At 36.1% G+C, this 18,191-nt stretch overlaps 2 protein-coding genes across 2 annotated transcripts in view; one reads left to right on the top strand and one right to left on the bottom strand.

Annotated features, from left to right (window-relative positions):
* Positions 1 to 13,654, top strand: part of LSS (lanosterol synthase) — a 21,051-nt gene extending 7,397 nt beyond the window's left edge. The window contains exons 7-22 of the mRNA XM_072418464.1: positions 560 to 695; positions 1,162 to 1,270; positions 2,141 to 2,259; positions 2,396 to 2,493; positions 2,773 to 2,800; positions 3,221 to 3,277; positions 5,260 to 5,331; positions 6,495 to 6,545; positions 7,954 to 8,103; positions 8,540 to 8,636; positions 9,044 to 9,149; positions 9,923 to 9,988; positions 10,351 to 10,431; positions 10,771 to 10,935; positions 12,275 to 12,353; positions 12,809 to 13,654. Coding sequence (XP_072274565.1) covers positions 560 to 695; positions 1,162 to 1,270; positions 2,141 to 2,259; positions 2,396 to 2,493; positions 2,773 to 2,800; positions 3,221 to 3,277; positions 5,260 to 5,331; positions 6,495 to 6,545; positions 7,954 to 8,103; positions 8,540 to 8,636; positions 9,044 to 9,149; positions 9,923 to 9,988; positions 10,351 to 10,431; positions 10,771 to 10,935; positions 12,275 to 12,353; positions 12,809 to 12,949 — 1,555 coding nt within the window. The 3' untranslated portion in view covers positions 12,950 to 13,654. The remainder of the gene's footprint in view (positions 1 to 559; positions 696 to 1,161; positions 1,271 to 2,140; positions 2,260 to 2,395; positions 2,494 to 2,772; positions 2,801 to 3,220; positions 3,278 to 5,259; positions 5,332 to 6,494; positions 6,546 to 7,953; positions 8,104 to 8,539; positions 8,637 to 9,043; positions 9,150 to 9,922; positions 9,989 to 10,350; positions 10,432 to 10,770; positions 10,936 to 12,274; positions 12,354 to 12,808) is intronic.
* YBEY (ybeY metalloendoribonuclease) lies at positions 13,457 to 18,086 on the bottom strand. The gene is made up of 5 exons (XM_072418465.1): positions 17,815 to 18,086; positions 16,123 to 16,336; positions 15,909 to 16,040; positions 15,041 to 15,109; positions 13,457 to 14,613 (listed from the first exon to the last, which is right to left on the bottom strand). The coding sequence occupies exons 2-5, from the start codon at positions 16,330 to 16,332 to the stop codon at positions 14,521 to 14,523; spliced, it is 504 nt and encodes a 167-aa protein (XP_072274566.1). The 5' UTR covers positions 16,333 to 16,336; positions 17,815 to 18,086; the 3' UTR covers positions 13,457 to 14,520.
* Positions 18,087 to 18,191: the final 105 nt, after the last annotated feature.

Below are 18,191 nucleotides of genomic sequence, written 5' to 3'. Positions count from 1 at the left end.
TCCAGCGACTTTCCTCGTTCGTCGGCGTCGTTGGTTACTTTTTTACGAACGATTTTTTGCCCAATCGATTGTTCGATTGGAACGATAAAAATTGGAAGTGTGTACGCACCTTTAGGGTAAATTTTAGGTGTTAGGTTAAAGGCTAAGGTTAAGTGTTAGGAAATGGATAAAGAATGTTGATATTTGTTGCAATATCTATTTAATATTTTTTTTGTATAATAAACTACCTATCTATCTATCTCTTCTCCCCCTGTGTCACTGTCTGTATTTGTCTGTCATTTGCAGCCCCTATTTATTGTACAGCGCTGCGTAATATGTTGGCACTATAAAAATCCTGTTTATTATTATTAATAATAAAAAAATAATAGTAATAATAATATCTATCACATTGTGTGTGTGGTGGGTAAAACTGGTAGCTAAAAAAATGCAGCAGCTGAGAAGAGCCTAACTGACCACAATGGAACAATCTTTTGGTGTAAATGAAAAATAAAAATCCTTTTTGTGTTTTCTTCCAAAAATGTGCTTGTTGATTTCACTTTTTTTAAAATGCGTTTTTCAGGCTTTTACCACAATGGTTCCCAGCTCACCCCAGCACCCTGTGGTGTCACTGCAGACAGGTTTACCTACCCATGAGTTATTGTTATGCCACAAGGTTGACTGCTTGTGAGGATGAATTGATTCGCAGCTTGAGACAAGTAAGTAGAGGACTTTGCATTTTTATTTATTTTTTAAAAACTGTTTTGCTAACAAGTATACTAAGGCTGGGTACACACATGCAATATTTCTCGTCCGATAATCGGCTCAGGGCCAATATCGCCTGAGAATCTGGCTTTTGTACAGCGCTCGTTGTCCATCATTGGAACAACCGTCCTGGCGGATCCACGGACGATGGACGACAAACGATCGTAATGCAAGTGAAGGGGGAGAGAGTGCAGTGGGGTGCCGTTCTGTCGTTCTCCCCCTCCTCTCTCCATAAAGTAGAACCGTGCTGTAAGTACAGCACTCGTTCATGCATCGTGCAGTTGTTGGAAAGGATCATGAAAGATCCTTTCCAACAACAATTATTGCACGTGTGTACTTACTCTTGGTTCTCCTTGACCAGTATGCAGGGTTTGTGCAGTTATATTTGTTTTTGGTTTGCTAAATATTGTTTTCTTGCAGGAACTCTATGTGCAAGACTACAACAGTATTAACTGGCCAGCACAGAGGAATAATGTTGCCCCTTGTGATATGTACACACCTCACAGTACACTGCTGAATTTTGCTTATGGTAAGAGGCCTACCTAAGAGCTGAGCTCTGATATATCTGATTCATTTTCTTGTGTTAAACCTTGTGTTAAACCTATATTTTTACAATTAGGTCTATAAATATTTGGACAGATAAAACTTTTTTTCTCATTTTGATTCTGTACATTTCCACAATTAATTTTAAATGAAACAACTCAGATGCAGTTGAACTGCAGACTTTCAGCTTTAATTCAGTGGGTTGAACAAAAAGATTGCATACAGAGCATTAAAAAGGAGGAAACCCAGCATCTGGTGATGTCCATGAATTCAAGACTAGTATTGAGATTTTAATGTTTGTTGACTGTTCATCCATGGATATTCTGCTAAACTGGAGGAAAAAGATTAAAAGAAATTGGTTGTATCAAGTGACTTTGCACTAAAACATACCCCGTTATGATGTTTTTGTCTTTTAATAAAATAATCACACAATAAATCACACAATAAAATAATAAGTACATATTCTTTTCTATTCTTTTTACATACATTTGTTAACAATCCATGACCTCCCAACTTAATTGTAATTGCTTGTCTGAAACCTTTTTGCAACTGTGAAATGTCAACTTTGTGCCAACTTTTAGTTTTAGTTTTGTAAATTATTTTAGCTCTTTCACTTAAATGCACACTCTTACTCTATCGAAAGCTAAAAAAAAATTGACTTGAATTGACTCATTTACACTTTATTGATTTTAAACAATAAATACAGGACTGTAGGATCATGTTCAAATTGGAAAAACATATATAAATCAAAGAGAATATTAGTTTTGTGTGCTTAAGTCGGAAAAAGAGAATTGGTGATTGGCTGTTATGTGTAAGAACATTTTAGATGTTATTTATATGTCTTTTAATTTTTCAGTTCTGCTAAATATATATGAATCATTCCACATTTCTGCCCTACGTCGCCATGCAGTACGTGAACTGTATGACCACATTATAGCTGATGATCGCTTCACTAAATGTATCAGCATTGGTCCGGTAAGAATTCAACGTTTTAGTTGATTTAGTAGATAAAGTCAATACTGATAGCACATAAATTACTATATTTATTTATTTGAACTAAGTAACTAGTTTTAATAGATGTGTTTATAAGCCCGACCCTTGTGCTTCACAGATCTCAAAGGTGATTAATATGCTGGTACGTTGGCATGTGGATGGAATTGAGTCAACTGCGTTCAAGGAGCATGTAGACCGTATACCTGATTACCTTTGGTGAGAATATCTTCAACTAATAGACAAATGTTTGCAGTAGGTGACTCTTTTGGGAATAGATTCAGATTTAAATGATTGTTCCTGCATACTCATAATTAGTTAACACCTCATAACACTAAAGAGATACGCTGTGATATTTAACATATGTCTTGAGCATAAGATGTAGCCTGCAAGGCTAATGAAACATAATATGCTCTTTATGCCTGATTAGATCTTTGAAGTCCTTTATTTTTTTCTCATTTGATGCACTGCTTTACTTACAGTATTTTCTTTTCACAGGTTGGGTCTAGATGGGATGAAAATGCAGGTAAGTATTCTGTTTTATTCTGTTTGTTTGTGTAGGGCACTTTGAACATCACATGTCAATGTTGCAGACAATTTGCTTCAGACATGTTGTTTTTGGCAGTGCAGTGAGCAAGACTTTAGTTGTCCACAGAAGCCAATCTTATTAAATTTAGCTGGAAAGGGCTGACTTTGACCTGAAGTGGTAAGAACTAAGCACCTAAGTAATACAGCCTAATTGAGGACTCACCGCATCTTGTGATTGGGCAATAAAGAACCTAAAGCACAACAAGAACAGAAACCAGTTGAGCTCTGATAGGCTTCAACTGTTATTATATACAATATACTATTATATATTACAGGGTAAAGACAGATGAGTATAAGAGTGTATAATAAGTGACGTAAATGGTTGAAATTTTTTAACTTTTTTTTCCTTGTTACACAGGGAACAAATGGCTCTCAGCTATGGGACACAGCCTTTGCTATACAGGCATTTCTGGAGGTATACAGACTGTAGTGACTCTTGAATTTTTTTTTATTTTGAGAATATTGGTTAAAAAAAATGGAACCTCTGTCTGGGTTCTTTTCCTTTGTGTCCCTTTTGGCAAGTTTTTGCACTGCTTTCTGTCTTGTCACGCATATTGGGCTTGTGGAGTGGAGGTGTCTCCAGTGGGAACACAGATAGGAATACTAACTCAATGCTTTTAACCCTTCTTCATGCCAATGAAAAGTTGATTTTACAATTTCTGTTGGGGAAACTCTAGGGGTGTTAACATGTAGGTGGAAGGTCAGCAGACATCTCTTTACCATTGACAGCAGTACATGCCTGACAGAGGTTCCAACTTTTTTTTACTCTGCCTAAATATATGTGTGTATCTGTGTTTGTGTGTGTGTGAGAGTGTATATGTATGTGTATATATATATATATTTAAATATATATGTATATATATTTAAATATATATGTGTGTGTATATAAATATATATATACATACATACATACATACACAGGGTGTCCCAAAAGTCACTATACATTTTTAATGAATTTCTAAAAATTTTACAAGAAACTAACTCATATTTTTAGCATCAACAAATGAGTTGTTGCAGTTTTACTTGCTAGGCCTGCCATCACGTTCAAACCCCTTGAAGACTAGTTGTATACCTCCACATGAGCACCTCCATTTTCAACAACTTTCAGCCACCTTCGGACTCAGGCCTCTCTGATGTTTTGCGGCATCTCTTCCCCGACCTCGCTACAGGCTGTGCGGATTCTTTCCTCAAGCTGTGACAGGTTACAGGGCTTAGTGGCATACAGCTTGCTTTTGATATAGCCCCACAAAAAATAGTCACAAGGTGTAAGGTCAGTGGAGTGCAGAGCCCATTCAAGGGGACCCCTTTGACTGATCCATTGGTCAGGAAACTTGATGTTCAGGAAATCTCTGACTAACCTGGCAAAGTGGGGTGGGACTCTGTCTTGCTGAAAAAAGACATTAGCAAGGTCACTCCCTGCCTGAAGTTGTGGCACAGCGCACTCCTGCAGCATCTCCAGGTAATTTTCTTCCCTGTAACGGTTGTTGTGTTACCCGATGCAACACGTAAGAAAATTGGTCAAATCAGCCCAGTGCTAGACATTGCACACCAATTCCAATTCTAAACCACCAGCTTGGGAGGATCTCGTTCATGCCCGAGAATTTCTGCTGGGTTTGATTTTCCTCAGATTCGAACATTTGCGTCGGTTAACCAGACCAGACCAGAGAGATGAAAGATAGACTCGTCGCTGAACCATAAGCTTCCTAAGAGCTGAGGGTTGTTTTCGTAATGGAGTAGGAGTAATTTCCACACTAGCATCATAATATTCCGCTTGAAGTTTTTGAACAACATGAAGTCGGTATGGGTAGAGCTTTATCACGCTCCGAAGCATGCGCTGAATTGAGCTTTCGGTGATGCTGAGTTCCAGTGCAGCCCTCCAGATGGACTTTCTTTGGCTTTGCATGAACAGCTGCTCCAGGAGTTCAGTGTTTTCATTCTTAAGAATTTGTCTTGAGAAACTTGCCATGGATAACGTAATTGTGTTAAGTGCTGGGGCAGTGTGACGGGCGTAAAGCTTCTCAAACTCTCAAGGAACTGTAGTTGGGGGACTGAAAAACATCCTGCCAAGTGGCAATTTTTAAACGCTTCTCCAATGTCAATTGGGGAGCCATGGTTAAGAGAACGATATGCTTACAAAAACTGCAAAGCCTAGGTAGTCATATACTGATGGCCTCAAGTCTCTCCGAATGATACCTGAAACCAAATAGAAAAAAGGAAGTGTGTAGTGACTTTTGGGACATCTTGTCTATAAATGTATTTATTATATATATATATATATATATATATATATATATATAATAAATATAAGTATACATAATATATTTATATTTATATTTTTTGTCATGTTTTATACAATTTAAAAATTGTACCTAAAGCATTTATTCCTAAAATTTGCAGGCGGGAGCTCACAAAAAGAAGCAGTTTCAAAAAGTTCTGGAGAGTGCACATGAATTTCTACGTGTTTCACAGGTGCAGTACATGCATACACACTTGGTGGAGTTGGTGAAAATAGGTGATAAAGTTTAAATGTGAAGTGAAGGTGTAGGTGATACCAACATACCAATTAGTGATGCATTGTTTTGAAAAGATTACTTGATGGTTTACCAGTTGTGTACACATTTATTTATTTAAAGTAATGTAAATGCAAAGTTTGGTCCCTCATTAGTGCCGTGTCTGGGTGTAGGGACGTCTAATTTAGTGCTGCACTGGCTGGTACCCAACAGCCTACTCATGCTAATATCATACTTGTAGACTCCACATCTGGATCCTGGGAGGACCTTTCTGTGGGACAGCCAATAATAAGTGACAATGTCACACAGGACATGACGTGCATCATGTCATCTTGCAATTGCGTAGTAATTGACTTCCCAGGTTCAGAAACTGGGTTGTTAACTATTTAAACCTTATTTTAACCTAAAACCAAAACTGCAGTATTGTGCAGTCTACAGATGTGGAGTCAATAAAGGACATTTTGGTAAGTACGGCTTAAGGTAATTGTAGCTCTATGCTTGAATCAAGATGAATAAAACCTACAAAAGTTCTAAAAATGTAACTGTTAGTGCAAATAAAAAAAAAAAAAAAAAAAAAACTTAATTCTGTTCTTACTTTGTGACAAAGGCATGTAGAAAATCTGTACAAGTAAAAAAAAAAAAAAAAAAAAAAAAAAAAGGATCACAGACTGTACTTAACTCTGTTGTTGTAGCAAGTACACAAAAAAGGCATTAACAATTCATGGTGTTGAACAAAGGCAGACATGTTTGAGGACCAGGCTTTGTAACAACCATGTTTTAGATACAATAGAGAAATTAGTGTAGACATTAAGGGCTTGTTTATATTCTATGGTGCCAGACACCTGTGAACCAGTGCAGTTACTGCTTCGCATGCGCAGCCATACACTACATGCTACAAGCAACATCTGTCACAATAGAGAAGTCATAATGCTCAATGGCTGCTTTATCTGCCTGATGCAGCCACATCTAAGGACTGGTAAGCTGCAATATATTACATTTTTGTTCCTGGGTTTAGATATGCTTTAAAAATGAGCTTAAAGTAACCCTAAAGTAAAAAAAAAATAAAATAAAAAAAAAAATATATATATATAAAGATTTATACATTGTCTTTTTTTCTTGCAGATACCAGATAATCCGCCAGAGTATAAAAAGTACTACAGACAAATGAACAAGGTGATGTGCATTGCCTGTGGGGCTTATAGTTGTGGTTGATACTGTAAAATGATAATAAATAACAATAAGCAATTGTTTTATTATTGTTCTATAGAGCAGGTAAGGTTTAAAACCTCCAAGTACTTCTTGCATGCTGACTGTACCCCACTAGACAGATTCCCCCTCCCATTCTCTCCTAAAAACACAACAAGAAATGTGAGGAAATCTCTGAAAAGTAGCCAAGATTTTCATCCCAGAGAGTAGTCACCAGAACAGGTATCCTCACTGGAGTTTTTTTCCTCCCCTTTTGCACTGATAACAACTCAAAAATGGTACTTTACATACATAGCCATATTCCTGTACCTCCCTCTGTGAACATTCTTCATATTATGAGAGTTTTACGTGAGTTCATTGAATGACCTTGTATTCTACTACTAAAGAAATACTATTAAATGACCAGTAAGCCCAACATGAAAATAGTTTTACTAAACATATCTACTCATGCCATTTTGAAATAGTGTAATGTGTATTGTATGTATGCAAAATTATAGTATGTTATTATATATATAATAAGAAAACTATAAAAGAACGAGCATTTAAAAATGTGAATGCCATATTAAAGTGTGCTTACAATAAACATTTTACATGGATCTGAACCTTCTAGGTAGTCTTTCAAAAATCTATATCTTTGTTGAACATCTATGATCAAGGATTGTTTTTGGGTCCAACTGGCTTTATTCTATTTACTGATGTCACGCCCTGGGTAAATGCAGTAATTGATTTCCACCAGGGAATTTTAAGGGAATGTCAGATTCCCTGTTTTCCAAATAGAGCCCTTAGAGTTGACATCGTTCTGGCTTATTCTTCTAGAAATAAGGCATTACACATAGATCATGTGTATTTGGATCTGATGAGGTTATAGCTTTCTGCATCATGAATTAGTTTAGAAGTAGGTACTAGTTTAGAAAGGTTAGCCATCAGAAATAATGTATTCCAGTAAAAATACACAGCTAATTTTAGTATAGTATATACAAAATGCCCAGACCAGTTTCTGGGTTTTAGTTCAATATACAGGAACCCTCACGGTTTCTGGTAAGTCTTTACTGCTTGTTGGCCAGAAGCTGATAGAATAAAGTATATGTTGCACTGTGCTTTACCATACAGATAAGAGAAACATTATCAGAAGAACCAAGAGGGGAGATTGCTGTTACAAAGCAGACAAGAGGAATTATACATAAAGAATTTTTAGAATGAATTCCTATACAAAAAAATAATTTATCCAGCAGTAGATGATAGCCATAGAATATCCATCTCAGTGTAATGAGGCTACAACAGATCAGTGGCATTACATACATTCAGCAGTTCAATAACAACTGAAATTCTGTGCATTGTTTAAAGCATTGACTCTATATATGTTTTTGTATCACAGGGAGGGTTTCCATTTAGCACTCGTGACTGTGGTTGGATTGTGGCAGACTGTACAGCTGAAGGACTAAAATCTGTTATGCTACTTCAAGAAAACTGCTCATTCCTATCTGATCACATTCCAAGGGACAGATTACGGCAGGCCGTAGATGTGGTAAGAAGCTTTGGGGGCAGAAATACATAAACAATTTGACTGAACCACTAAGAATAGGGAAAAACACTTTTTTATTTTGTTAAAGCACACATACAATACTGGGAACATTTTGGTGGCTGGCTTATGTGACCTGAAAATGCCAATACCTGGTTGCAATCGAAAGAGATAAACAGCAAGTACAGTCAGATCTACCAGATCTATGTGTTCTAGTGTACTGATTTTTTTACATTAGAATACTTTTGATTAGCTTTAGGATTATGATAAGTGAACCAATCATCTACACAAATTAGCACTAAACAAATACTGGGTAGTAGCCGAGGCTGTCTGTTTTAGCCAAGACCAGTTTGAAGTCACTGGCTAATGATAAATGGATGTATATATTTTTCTGTTTTATGTATAAACCAATACAATCACTAATGATCTATCAATATCACAGCTTCTAAGCATGAGAAATTCTGATGGAGGGTTTGCTACATATGAAACAAAACGTGGTGGCCGTCTTCTTGAACTTCTGAATCCTTCTGAAGTGTTTGGTAAGTAGATGATCTAAATAAAAGTATCCAGCAATCTAATAACACATATATGGAACAATGAAAGAAAACATATTATGGAAGACAGATAGTATAATATGGATGAACTGGTACTTAATTTTGGTGAACTGGCAACTTGCATATCTATAGATTGTCATGTTTTTAGGTTCTATTTGGTCTTGTAAGTCTTTTTTTCAATGTTAATTCAGATCGGCCTCTAGTGGAAATTATAGAAATCTCTAAAACAATGCCAAAAACACAGAAAAGTAAATTAAACCGTAAAAAAAAATAAAGTAGGTGTGCACTTGAAATACACTACACATTTCTTAAACCAAGCTTGCAAACATTATTTTCCAAATGTTTAGTGTGAACATATTCTCACATTGTTGTATGAATAACATTTATTTCAGGGGATATCATGATTGATTACACATATGTGGAGTGCACATCTGCTGTGATGCAAGCCTTAAAGCATTATCAAGCTTGGGATCCTGACTACCGAGCAGATGAAATCAGGTAAACAATTACATAGGGGCACATTTTGCCCATACGTATGCCATAATGTTGCTAAAAAAAAAACAAGCTTTGTACTTGTAGTAGAACCTACTCATGTGAGCAGTCAAGTTTACATGTTCACTTCCAGACACAGAGCTCTTTTTGCACTATTAGTTACATAGTTATTAAACAAGGAACACAGGAAATGAGTGATAAGTAGTTTCCTCTTCTACTCACTTAATACATAAATTAGTGTTGTTTACAATGCACACGGACATTGTCATGTTAACAGTAATACTTCCAATTGTGGTCCTTCTTCTGTTAGTGATTGTAATCCCGCATCTTGTACTCTATGTTGTAGTTTATATACTCCAAGTTGCTCCAATGTGCACCCTGTGCTGTACATGACATACTTTCCCACTGCCTCTTTATGACTCTTTATACTGTGTTTCAAATTACATAATCTGCACCACTTCACTTTCTACACTGTGGTGTAAAGGACATTCCCCATACTGTTCAGTTGGACATGACATACTTCAAGCTGTCTAATTCTGTACAGTGCTTCATATATTTACCACCTATGATGCCAAGGTAATTCGAGGAACCCTGGGTTCTTAGTCCATATATTGATCTTGGGCTAGTCACATCTCTCATGTTATGTTACCTGGCTTTGGGGGTTGTAGAATAGCTTTGAAGACAGTAAAGATCTAATAGTTATATCATGTTTTAATGCATTTTTGTGTAAAAAAACTTCACCATATATTTTGCTTTAATAGTTATTTTACTCTTTTTAGTGAGACTCTTCAGCGTAGTCTGGATTATTGTCGCTCAGTACAGAGAGAAGACGGCTCCTGGGAAGGGTACTACATACTATACTATATATTCTAGGAACAAAATTAACCTATATTGTTGGCACCTGTTTGCATTTCTCCTATAGATGACTCTTTTTATTTAATAAATCGGGAATCCAAATGGGAGAAACCTAGTAGTGAAAATAATAGGGGGAGTAGATTTTCGTCATGTTTTCTGCCATCTTTCTAATTTTTGAGGGTCTTATTTAGTTAGAAACTATGCAGTATGAGATTTGTCACTGCATGGACAACTGTTGTCTTCCCTGCAGCTTGAAGCATCTCTTTGATCACTTCCACAAAAGTTAGTCAAAAAAGAAAGGGCCACTCTTACAGCTTTGTGAAAGTAGTCTCATACTGTCTTTTTTTTGCAGGTCTTGGGGTGTTTGCTTTACATATGGCATTTGGTTTGGACTGGAGGCCTTTGCTTGTATGGGATATAAATACTCTGATGGGTAAGTCTTGATTGGATAATAAAGTCAGACAGTTGGACAAACTTTTTTCTCAAAATGTATGTATTAATAAAATAGAACATTACCAATAAAAAATTCATAATATTGCATAGTAAATATGTATTAAATGTAAAAAATATACACAAGTCCAACTAAAGCTACAATTGAATGGGACAAATTCTAATAACAGTTAATAGGTGCAAACAAAGTGTGTGTAAGCAAGTAAGTGGTGGACAGAATATCAGTCTTATAAGCCAAATGAACTTGTAATATGCACTACAGCTCATTACACGATGTTTTATATTTCATGTCCTATCACCCAACTTTTCTGTATTTGTTCAGGTGCCCAGAGATCAGAAAGGCCTGTGATTTTCTGCTGTCACATCAAATGGAGGATGGGGGTTGGGGAGAAGATTTTGAATCTTGTGAAGAAAGGAGATATGTTCAGAGTGCAAACTCTCAAATACACAATACATGCTGGGCTTTGATGGGGCTGATGGCTGTAAGGTAGGTTTATGTCAAAGCGAAACATAAGTAAAAAAAAAAAAAAAAAAAATCAAACTTGTTTTTAATCCCGCAGATACCTTGATGGTGCTAGACCTTTCCTTGATGCGGTCCTGCACTGTCCTGAAAATCTTCTTCATCCCAGTGCCATCTTCGGTCTTCCCTTCTTGTCTTGCTACATCACCTGATCTCGCACAGCACAGGTGTGAGATCAGGTGACGTAGCCTGCTGTTAAGGGGGGGTAGGGGAAGAGCGCATGCATGAGATCGGCATCTTTCCCCTTAGTGGACAAAATGCCCCTTCTGGGCATGGCCTAAGGGGGTGATGCTGCACTCTTTTTTAAAAAATAAAACAAAAAAAAAAAAAGGTGTTGCACTTAAAAAAAATAAATTACATTTTTACTTTATATATAAGGGTTGTCTACTCTTTTATGTAAAGTAAAAAGTTACTATATGTGTAAAGGCCTATGTTTCCCTCATTTATAGAGGTTAAACCAAATTTACAAAATTCATGATGCCATTGCTAATTAATCACTATAGGAGGTTCATCGAGTTTGACTTTTTTATTTAGGTTTGAGTCAGGAAATTTAAAAATTCTGTGCATGGCCATTGGGTTACTTACAATATCTGCAGCCAGAGAAGATTTTAGTGTTACAATGTAAAATAACAAAATATGCAAATACAATACAATGCAAAATAAACCAGATCATTCAAAACTTGGCAGGAACATGTAAAATTGCTTGATTATTTAATTGCTGTACCTACTGATTCCTCTAAGGTGACAGATTTCTTGGTAGAGCATTCATATACAATTAGACAGTATTTTAAGCACAATATTTAAAGCCCAATTCTGAGCTAAAACATTCTTTTTATTTAATTGTCCCTCGGGAGGAAAATGCAGATTTTGCTGCAATACTCCTTATTGTTCGGGCCCTTTTCCTCACAGTACCCTTTCTAAGATATTCACATCATCCATGAGACTGAATATATTCTTGCAATGCAGAGTTTTGGGCCACAGTGGTGCCCTGAGTGTAAAAAAATGTAATCATGGAGGCCACAACATTGCCCTGCACACACAGTGCAATGCTGCAGAGAACAATTTGAGTGACAAATTTTCTATTCGAACCCAGTGTGAAAGAATGTAAAGTTTGGGGGGGAATCTGTGGTGAAAACCTTTATAAAAAGACCCCATTGTGTTTATGTGCACTATAAAGATTGGAAAAACAATTATGGCAACAATGTTTTGATTTAGGCATAAATGCATGTTTTAGTATATGTTAATAATAAAAGGGAAATGCTGTTAATAAAGTGATTAATATTCATATTTCTGTAATATCACACAGGTTTCCAGATGTTAATGTTTTGGAGAGTGGCATTAAACTGCTCCTGGAAAAACAACTCAGTAATGGAGACTGGCCTCAGGTAATCACATATGTACGATATACATCATTAATATTTAGCCTACTCAATCCAGGAAAAACGTTACAGCACAATTTATATTTAAAGCTTGACTGAACATAATTTGTGTTTTTTCAGTTAGTAATTCAACTGAAAATATAAATGCCTTTTGACTTTGAAGAAATCCATTTCAGGATTGCTGGATCACCCAGCTTCACTGATGAAAGTGTATCCTCTCTAGTCTTGGAGAGCTTTAATAATTCAGACCACCACTTAGATTGTAAGCTCTTCTGGGCAGGGTCCTCTCCTCCTCCTGTGTCACTGTCTTTTATCTGTCTGTCATTTGCAACCCCTATATATTGTACAGCGCTGCGTAATATGTTGGTGCTATATAAATCCTTTTTATTAAATGTTGTCAAAATGAAAATCATCTATAACCGATTGTTTTACTTATTTCCATATTTTTTGTTTCTTTCTAGGAGAATATATCAGGTGTGTTTAACAAAAGTTGTGCTATTAGCTACACCTCCTATCGGAATGTTTTTCCAATATGGACACTTGGACGTTTTTCCCGTCTTCATCCAAGCAGCCCTCTAGCTGGCATCCATAAGACCAGATAGATATGGCTGATCCCCAGCAACTGAATGAACAGGACCAGCTACCCCTTATAAAAGCTGTCTACCTCCCAAGAACACCATCTAAAATGGTTAATTCATTAATCTGTAATGATTTTTTTTTAAATCAGACCTAACAGTATTTTAGATACAATTTTTGCTATTAGTTTGTTCAATATTGCAAAGTGAATTCCAAGAAAAAAAGAAAAAAAAACACGCTCATAAATTTGAAATGAAAAATCTGTGTGCTTTATGGTTTTGGGAAACAAAATAGATAAGTGTAGCCAATAAAGCCTTAATGTTTATTTTGTGTTTGAGCAACTGCATTTCAGTTTAATTTGAACATTCAAATAAAATTAACGCTGTGGGTAGCTGATTTGTAGATTGTGAGCTCCACTGTGATACCGTCGCAGCTACAACCATACAAAGAAACAGCAACATAACATGATACTGTGTGAGCTCAGTTATGATTGTTTTCTGACTGTAAAAATAAATGACATGAAACTTGTTAAATAATTTTAAAATATACTTTATTATTCTCTAATTATATTCAAGCAACCAAGGTTGCTTATTTACATAAAAACATACTGTAGGTGACCTAGCCATGGCAATGTACCTACTTAATTGTTGAAGTAATAAGTACATAAGTACAAATGACACTACTGCTTTTTATCTTAAAAAAAAATAAAGATTTTTTTTTTTTTACAAAAATGACCTTGTTTTTTTTGCATTCATTTTATCTACATTCATAAATATTACAATGGCTAGCTTACAAGGACTGTAGTAGGCAAAAGTAGAAGTAAGAATCACAGTTCTTCTAAATGCAGTGCATAAGCATGAAAAAGCACAACTTAGTGACCATTTGATTTAGTCCAACCATACTGTAACATATTTCTAACAGGTTTCTCACAAAGCAGACCTAAAATATTTAACAACTAATTACCCAGAGTGTTACTTTTGAAGATACCAGTCTGCAAGCCTGAATAACTTGCAGAATAGGAGAATTATGGGGTATTTTAATTGAATTTCCACTTTCTGGCCAGATAGGTAGACAGGGCCATCTAGCAGGCTGTGTACACCATTGGTAATAATGATCTGTAAGAAAACTTACCCCTCCCTAACCAAAGCACTGAACAAACATCAAAGGGACGGATAATATATATTAGTTTTTAAGGATAATTATACTATCAAATAAAGTACAGGTATCCTTTAAGGTAACTGCGCCTGTGGTAAACATGGAAGCAAACAATATCATTCTTCTAAAAGTATTCATTGCTTGCCTAAAATGCTATTAAATATGTGTTTTTTGCTAGTCTTAGAACTGCTATAGCAACTGCTGGTGACTTAGTGCCTTTGAATTAGACAAACCAGTATTATGTGAGGTGCCTGTCATCACCTGCACAATATAGCAGGTTTACAACAGGTCCAGGTATCTGAATCGTACAGATATGAACAAAAATGCTACTGTATTATGATTGATATTATAGCACAGTACCCATTATCTGAAGATTACCACTATTATGGTACATGTTTCTATATCTCCAGAAACAACATGAGATAAAATGATGGTTCTGTCACTAGTGATCAAAGTGGGCTGTTGTTAGTGGCTTTAATGCAGATCCAGTCGCTTTATTTATCGCCCATAAAACTTCATTTTCTTTTTCAAACATCTGTGAGCATAAAAAACAACAATTCAATGGTATACTAATGAAGGTTTGTAATATACATAAAACCAACAAGTTTACAAAAATAAGCTGTACAAAATACCTTCTGAGAATATAGAGTTAAAAGGCTTTTTTGATCTAAGTTAATGTGCAAAACAGAAGAAAGAGGGACCAGAATAACAGTTTGCGTTGTGTATAGCATACAATTCAGTTTGAAACAATGCATTGCAAGATATTCTGAATAACAACCCACCTAACCTTCCCGAATATAAAATGGTGCATATACCTTTTTTGGAGCATGCTGCAGCTTTAGTAGCCCTGATTTCAAGATCTGGGCATGAGAACATTTCTGATGATTAAGGAAAAAACCCCAAAACACTTAAAAAATTCCAGGATGTGGCATTTTCCCATATTTATGTGTAAATGCACAAACCTGTCTCCAGTCTTCCAGTCTGTCATGAGTGTAGCCAAGAAGATGACAAAGTCCATGTACTGCTGTTACCTGACAGAGAGAACATCCAAGAAGTATATGTTTTATGTGGCGTTTTCACCATTCCAAATTACATTTAGTAAGATTTTGTATGCTATACTACTTATACAGTAGCTATCAAGCGTAAATGCATGGAGTGTTGCCTAAAAAGCAGTAAAAGCATGTCAAAGAAAGGCCTCATTTACCTCTTTCTATTTAGGCATTGTAGATTAATTCAACTTATGCAGCCAGCATATCTAAGGTCTGGTACAGTGTGTGTGTGTGTGTGTGTGTGTGTGTGTGTGTGTGTTATTAAAGACAACAAAAAACAAAGTTTACAATGTAGTCCTTGTTAAAGGCGACATGGAGAAAGTGGTTCAGGAGAAGAAAAAGTGTAACTAGCAGATAACAACAAAAAGAAAATATGCATCTTCCATTCCATTTTTAAAGTAGTATTGCAATATATGTATTTTGTGCATTTAGATTCACTTTAAATCAAATTGGGAAAATGGAGGAATGTGTGTGGCTATTGGGGAAATACCTTTTAGATAATACAATTACTGATTTGGCTGCCTACATAATAATAATAATATGTACTGCCTACATAATAATAATAACATTATCATATTATTAATAATATGATAATGTCATTCTATGTGGGTTAATACACCTAAATAACTGTTATGTCCAAGGTTTTGCTGGGAATTTTTTATTTAGTTATATGAATAATACAAAGCAGAGGTTTACCAAAGTGAAACAATTTAAGTTTTATAGATATGTATTGATACAGTATGCGTTAAGATTAATCACCTATACATGAAATACAATTTACCGTTAGGACGCTGTGGAAATCCTCTTGCGTTTGTTGACATTGTCGATAAATAAACTCAACACCGAGGTAAATGTCCCCCAGATTATATTCATCTTGAAATAATGGCTTGGGTAAAAATCCGGGATGAAGATCCTACATGTGTAACAAAATACATAACAAATAGTAAAATATGACAATAGTGTTGCTAGGATTGTGGAATTGTTCTTTTTTGTACCTCGTGAAATGGAAATGACAGTACATCTGTTGCTGTGTCCTTTTCTCTGTATCTTTTATTCAGTTGTCTAATCTTGGCATCATTGATACATATCACCCCTACATCAAAATTCCCCACTCTGAGACAACTTCTGGAAATCTCAAGATTCTTCCGTAGTAGAGCTCTGCGAAGATTGACCACATGCTGCAGGTTCCTAATGAGCAGAGACATTATTCTGCAGAAAAACAAAAAAGCAATCGTAAAAATGATCAGACTACATATGTACTAAGAAGATTAAAACAGGAATTTAAATGCTATAGGCAAAAATACCTTCTTGGCCCTTTGTTCGATTTTTTCCTTGACTAGATGCCAACTAAAGCTATGTAAACAGGTCAGATGATTCTCGTCCGATTATCGCCTCAGGGCTGGTCTCAGACGAGAATCTGATGTGTGTACCGTGGCCGTTTGATGGTATTCATGGATCCGTCCTGGCAGATCCATGAACGACGATTGACCGTAATACTCGCTCATTCTCCCCCCTCCCATAGAGCAGAATAGTGCTGTATGTACATGCATCAGCCTTTTGTCATTGGAAAGGATCATGAAAGGATCATCCTATCCAACGACAAAAGTCTTACGTATGTACATAGCTTTAGAATCACAGAAATTCATGAGAAGTTCTAAAAAAATTTTGGCACAAGCTGAAGTTTTTAAAATTCTGTCAGGCACAGGATGTGACGATAAAGAACACTGGGATCTATGAAATTCGTACTATAACTTCAATCACTCATCTGATCATATATTAGGTTAGCTTGAAGCTGTCCTTTAGTTCATTATTTTGTTTGGCTGCCTAATAATACCCGTGTAACACCTGTGCCTGTATTTGCTATAACCACAGGACATATGTGTCCTCACCAATAGCTGCATATGTGATTGGTTCAAGAATTGGTAGTAAGAATCAATCACACCAATCCATCACCCCCCCCCCCCCCCCCCATGCAATTTGGCCCTTTTTATACACTGGCTTGTGAGATGCATGTACGCATTTCACCTATAAGGCTTCCTCAGGATTCCTTCATATTAGGGATGATTACTATACATTATTGAGTCTAAGGTAATATAAAAAGCATCTATAAATAAGTCAGACTTTACCATCAAATAATTTCAAAAGAAGGCCATAGCTGGAATATCTGTACTGGATAGCTAAAACAAGGGAGAAGGGGCGATGGGTGATAGTAGCAGTCTATTCTATTTGCAGTTACAACCTTGTGATCATCACTTGTGTCAGCCATCCAGTACAAGCATTCCAGCTATCATCTTCTTTTGAAATTAATTTTAGTAAATGTGCTAAAAGTTGAATAGAATGAAGATCGAGTTGATAACCAAAGAGAGGTCTCTATGTTGACATTTAAAAAAACAAACTAACTGTCCTTGTGTAAAGAAAAAAAACAGTACTAAGAGATGCATGTTAATTGCCATTATTAACCTTCTATTGAAAATGTCAGCTGTTTAGATTTTTCTGGCTATAGCTTAATCACTGAAAAGCATGGAGTAAGAAAATGCAGAACTCCAAGTTAAAAACTCCAAATTCTTGAATCACTGTCACTAAAGGTGTTGGACCAGCTTCACAAAGACAACTGGAGCATTTATGAAAAGGAGATCAGCTACGGCAGCTATGATATATTTAACTAGTACAGGTTATAGGTAGCTCACCACAACTCGCTGGTATTTAGAGTGGACATAAAGGACACAGATGGCGGACGGAACATTATTGCATTTCCAAGGCTGCAGCAACGAGTTATACAACGGACAGGAAGTGCATTTCATTATATAGTAAGGACGTTAAACTATAGCATTCTGTTGTAAGTTAATATCTAGCGAAACAAAGTACACGAACGGACACGAAGTGGTTTTCACGGAAGAGAAAGGAAGGGGTAAGCTCTTGTAGTAGTGATCATTCTGAAGCGGAACCTTTGTTATGGCTTAGCGGCTAGGGGAGCAAGTTATATATACGAACAGGAAGTGATTTTTACGAAAGAGACGCTTGTATAGCGGTGAATATTCTGCAAGCGGAACCTTTGTTGTTGCTC

The sequence above is a fragment of the Pyxicephalus adspersus genome, chromosome 7 (genome assembly GCF_032062135.1).
Source record: "Pyxicephalus adspersus chromosome 7, UCB_Pads_2.0, whole genome shotgun sequence".
Classification (NCBI taxonomy): domain Eukaryota; kingdom Metazoa; phylum Chordata; class Amphibia; order Anura; family Pyxicephalidae; genus Pyxicephalus; species Pyxicephalus adspersus.
This window is presented reverse-complemented; position numbering and strand designations above follow the sequence as displayed.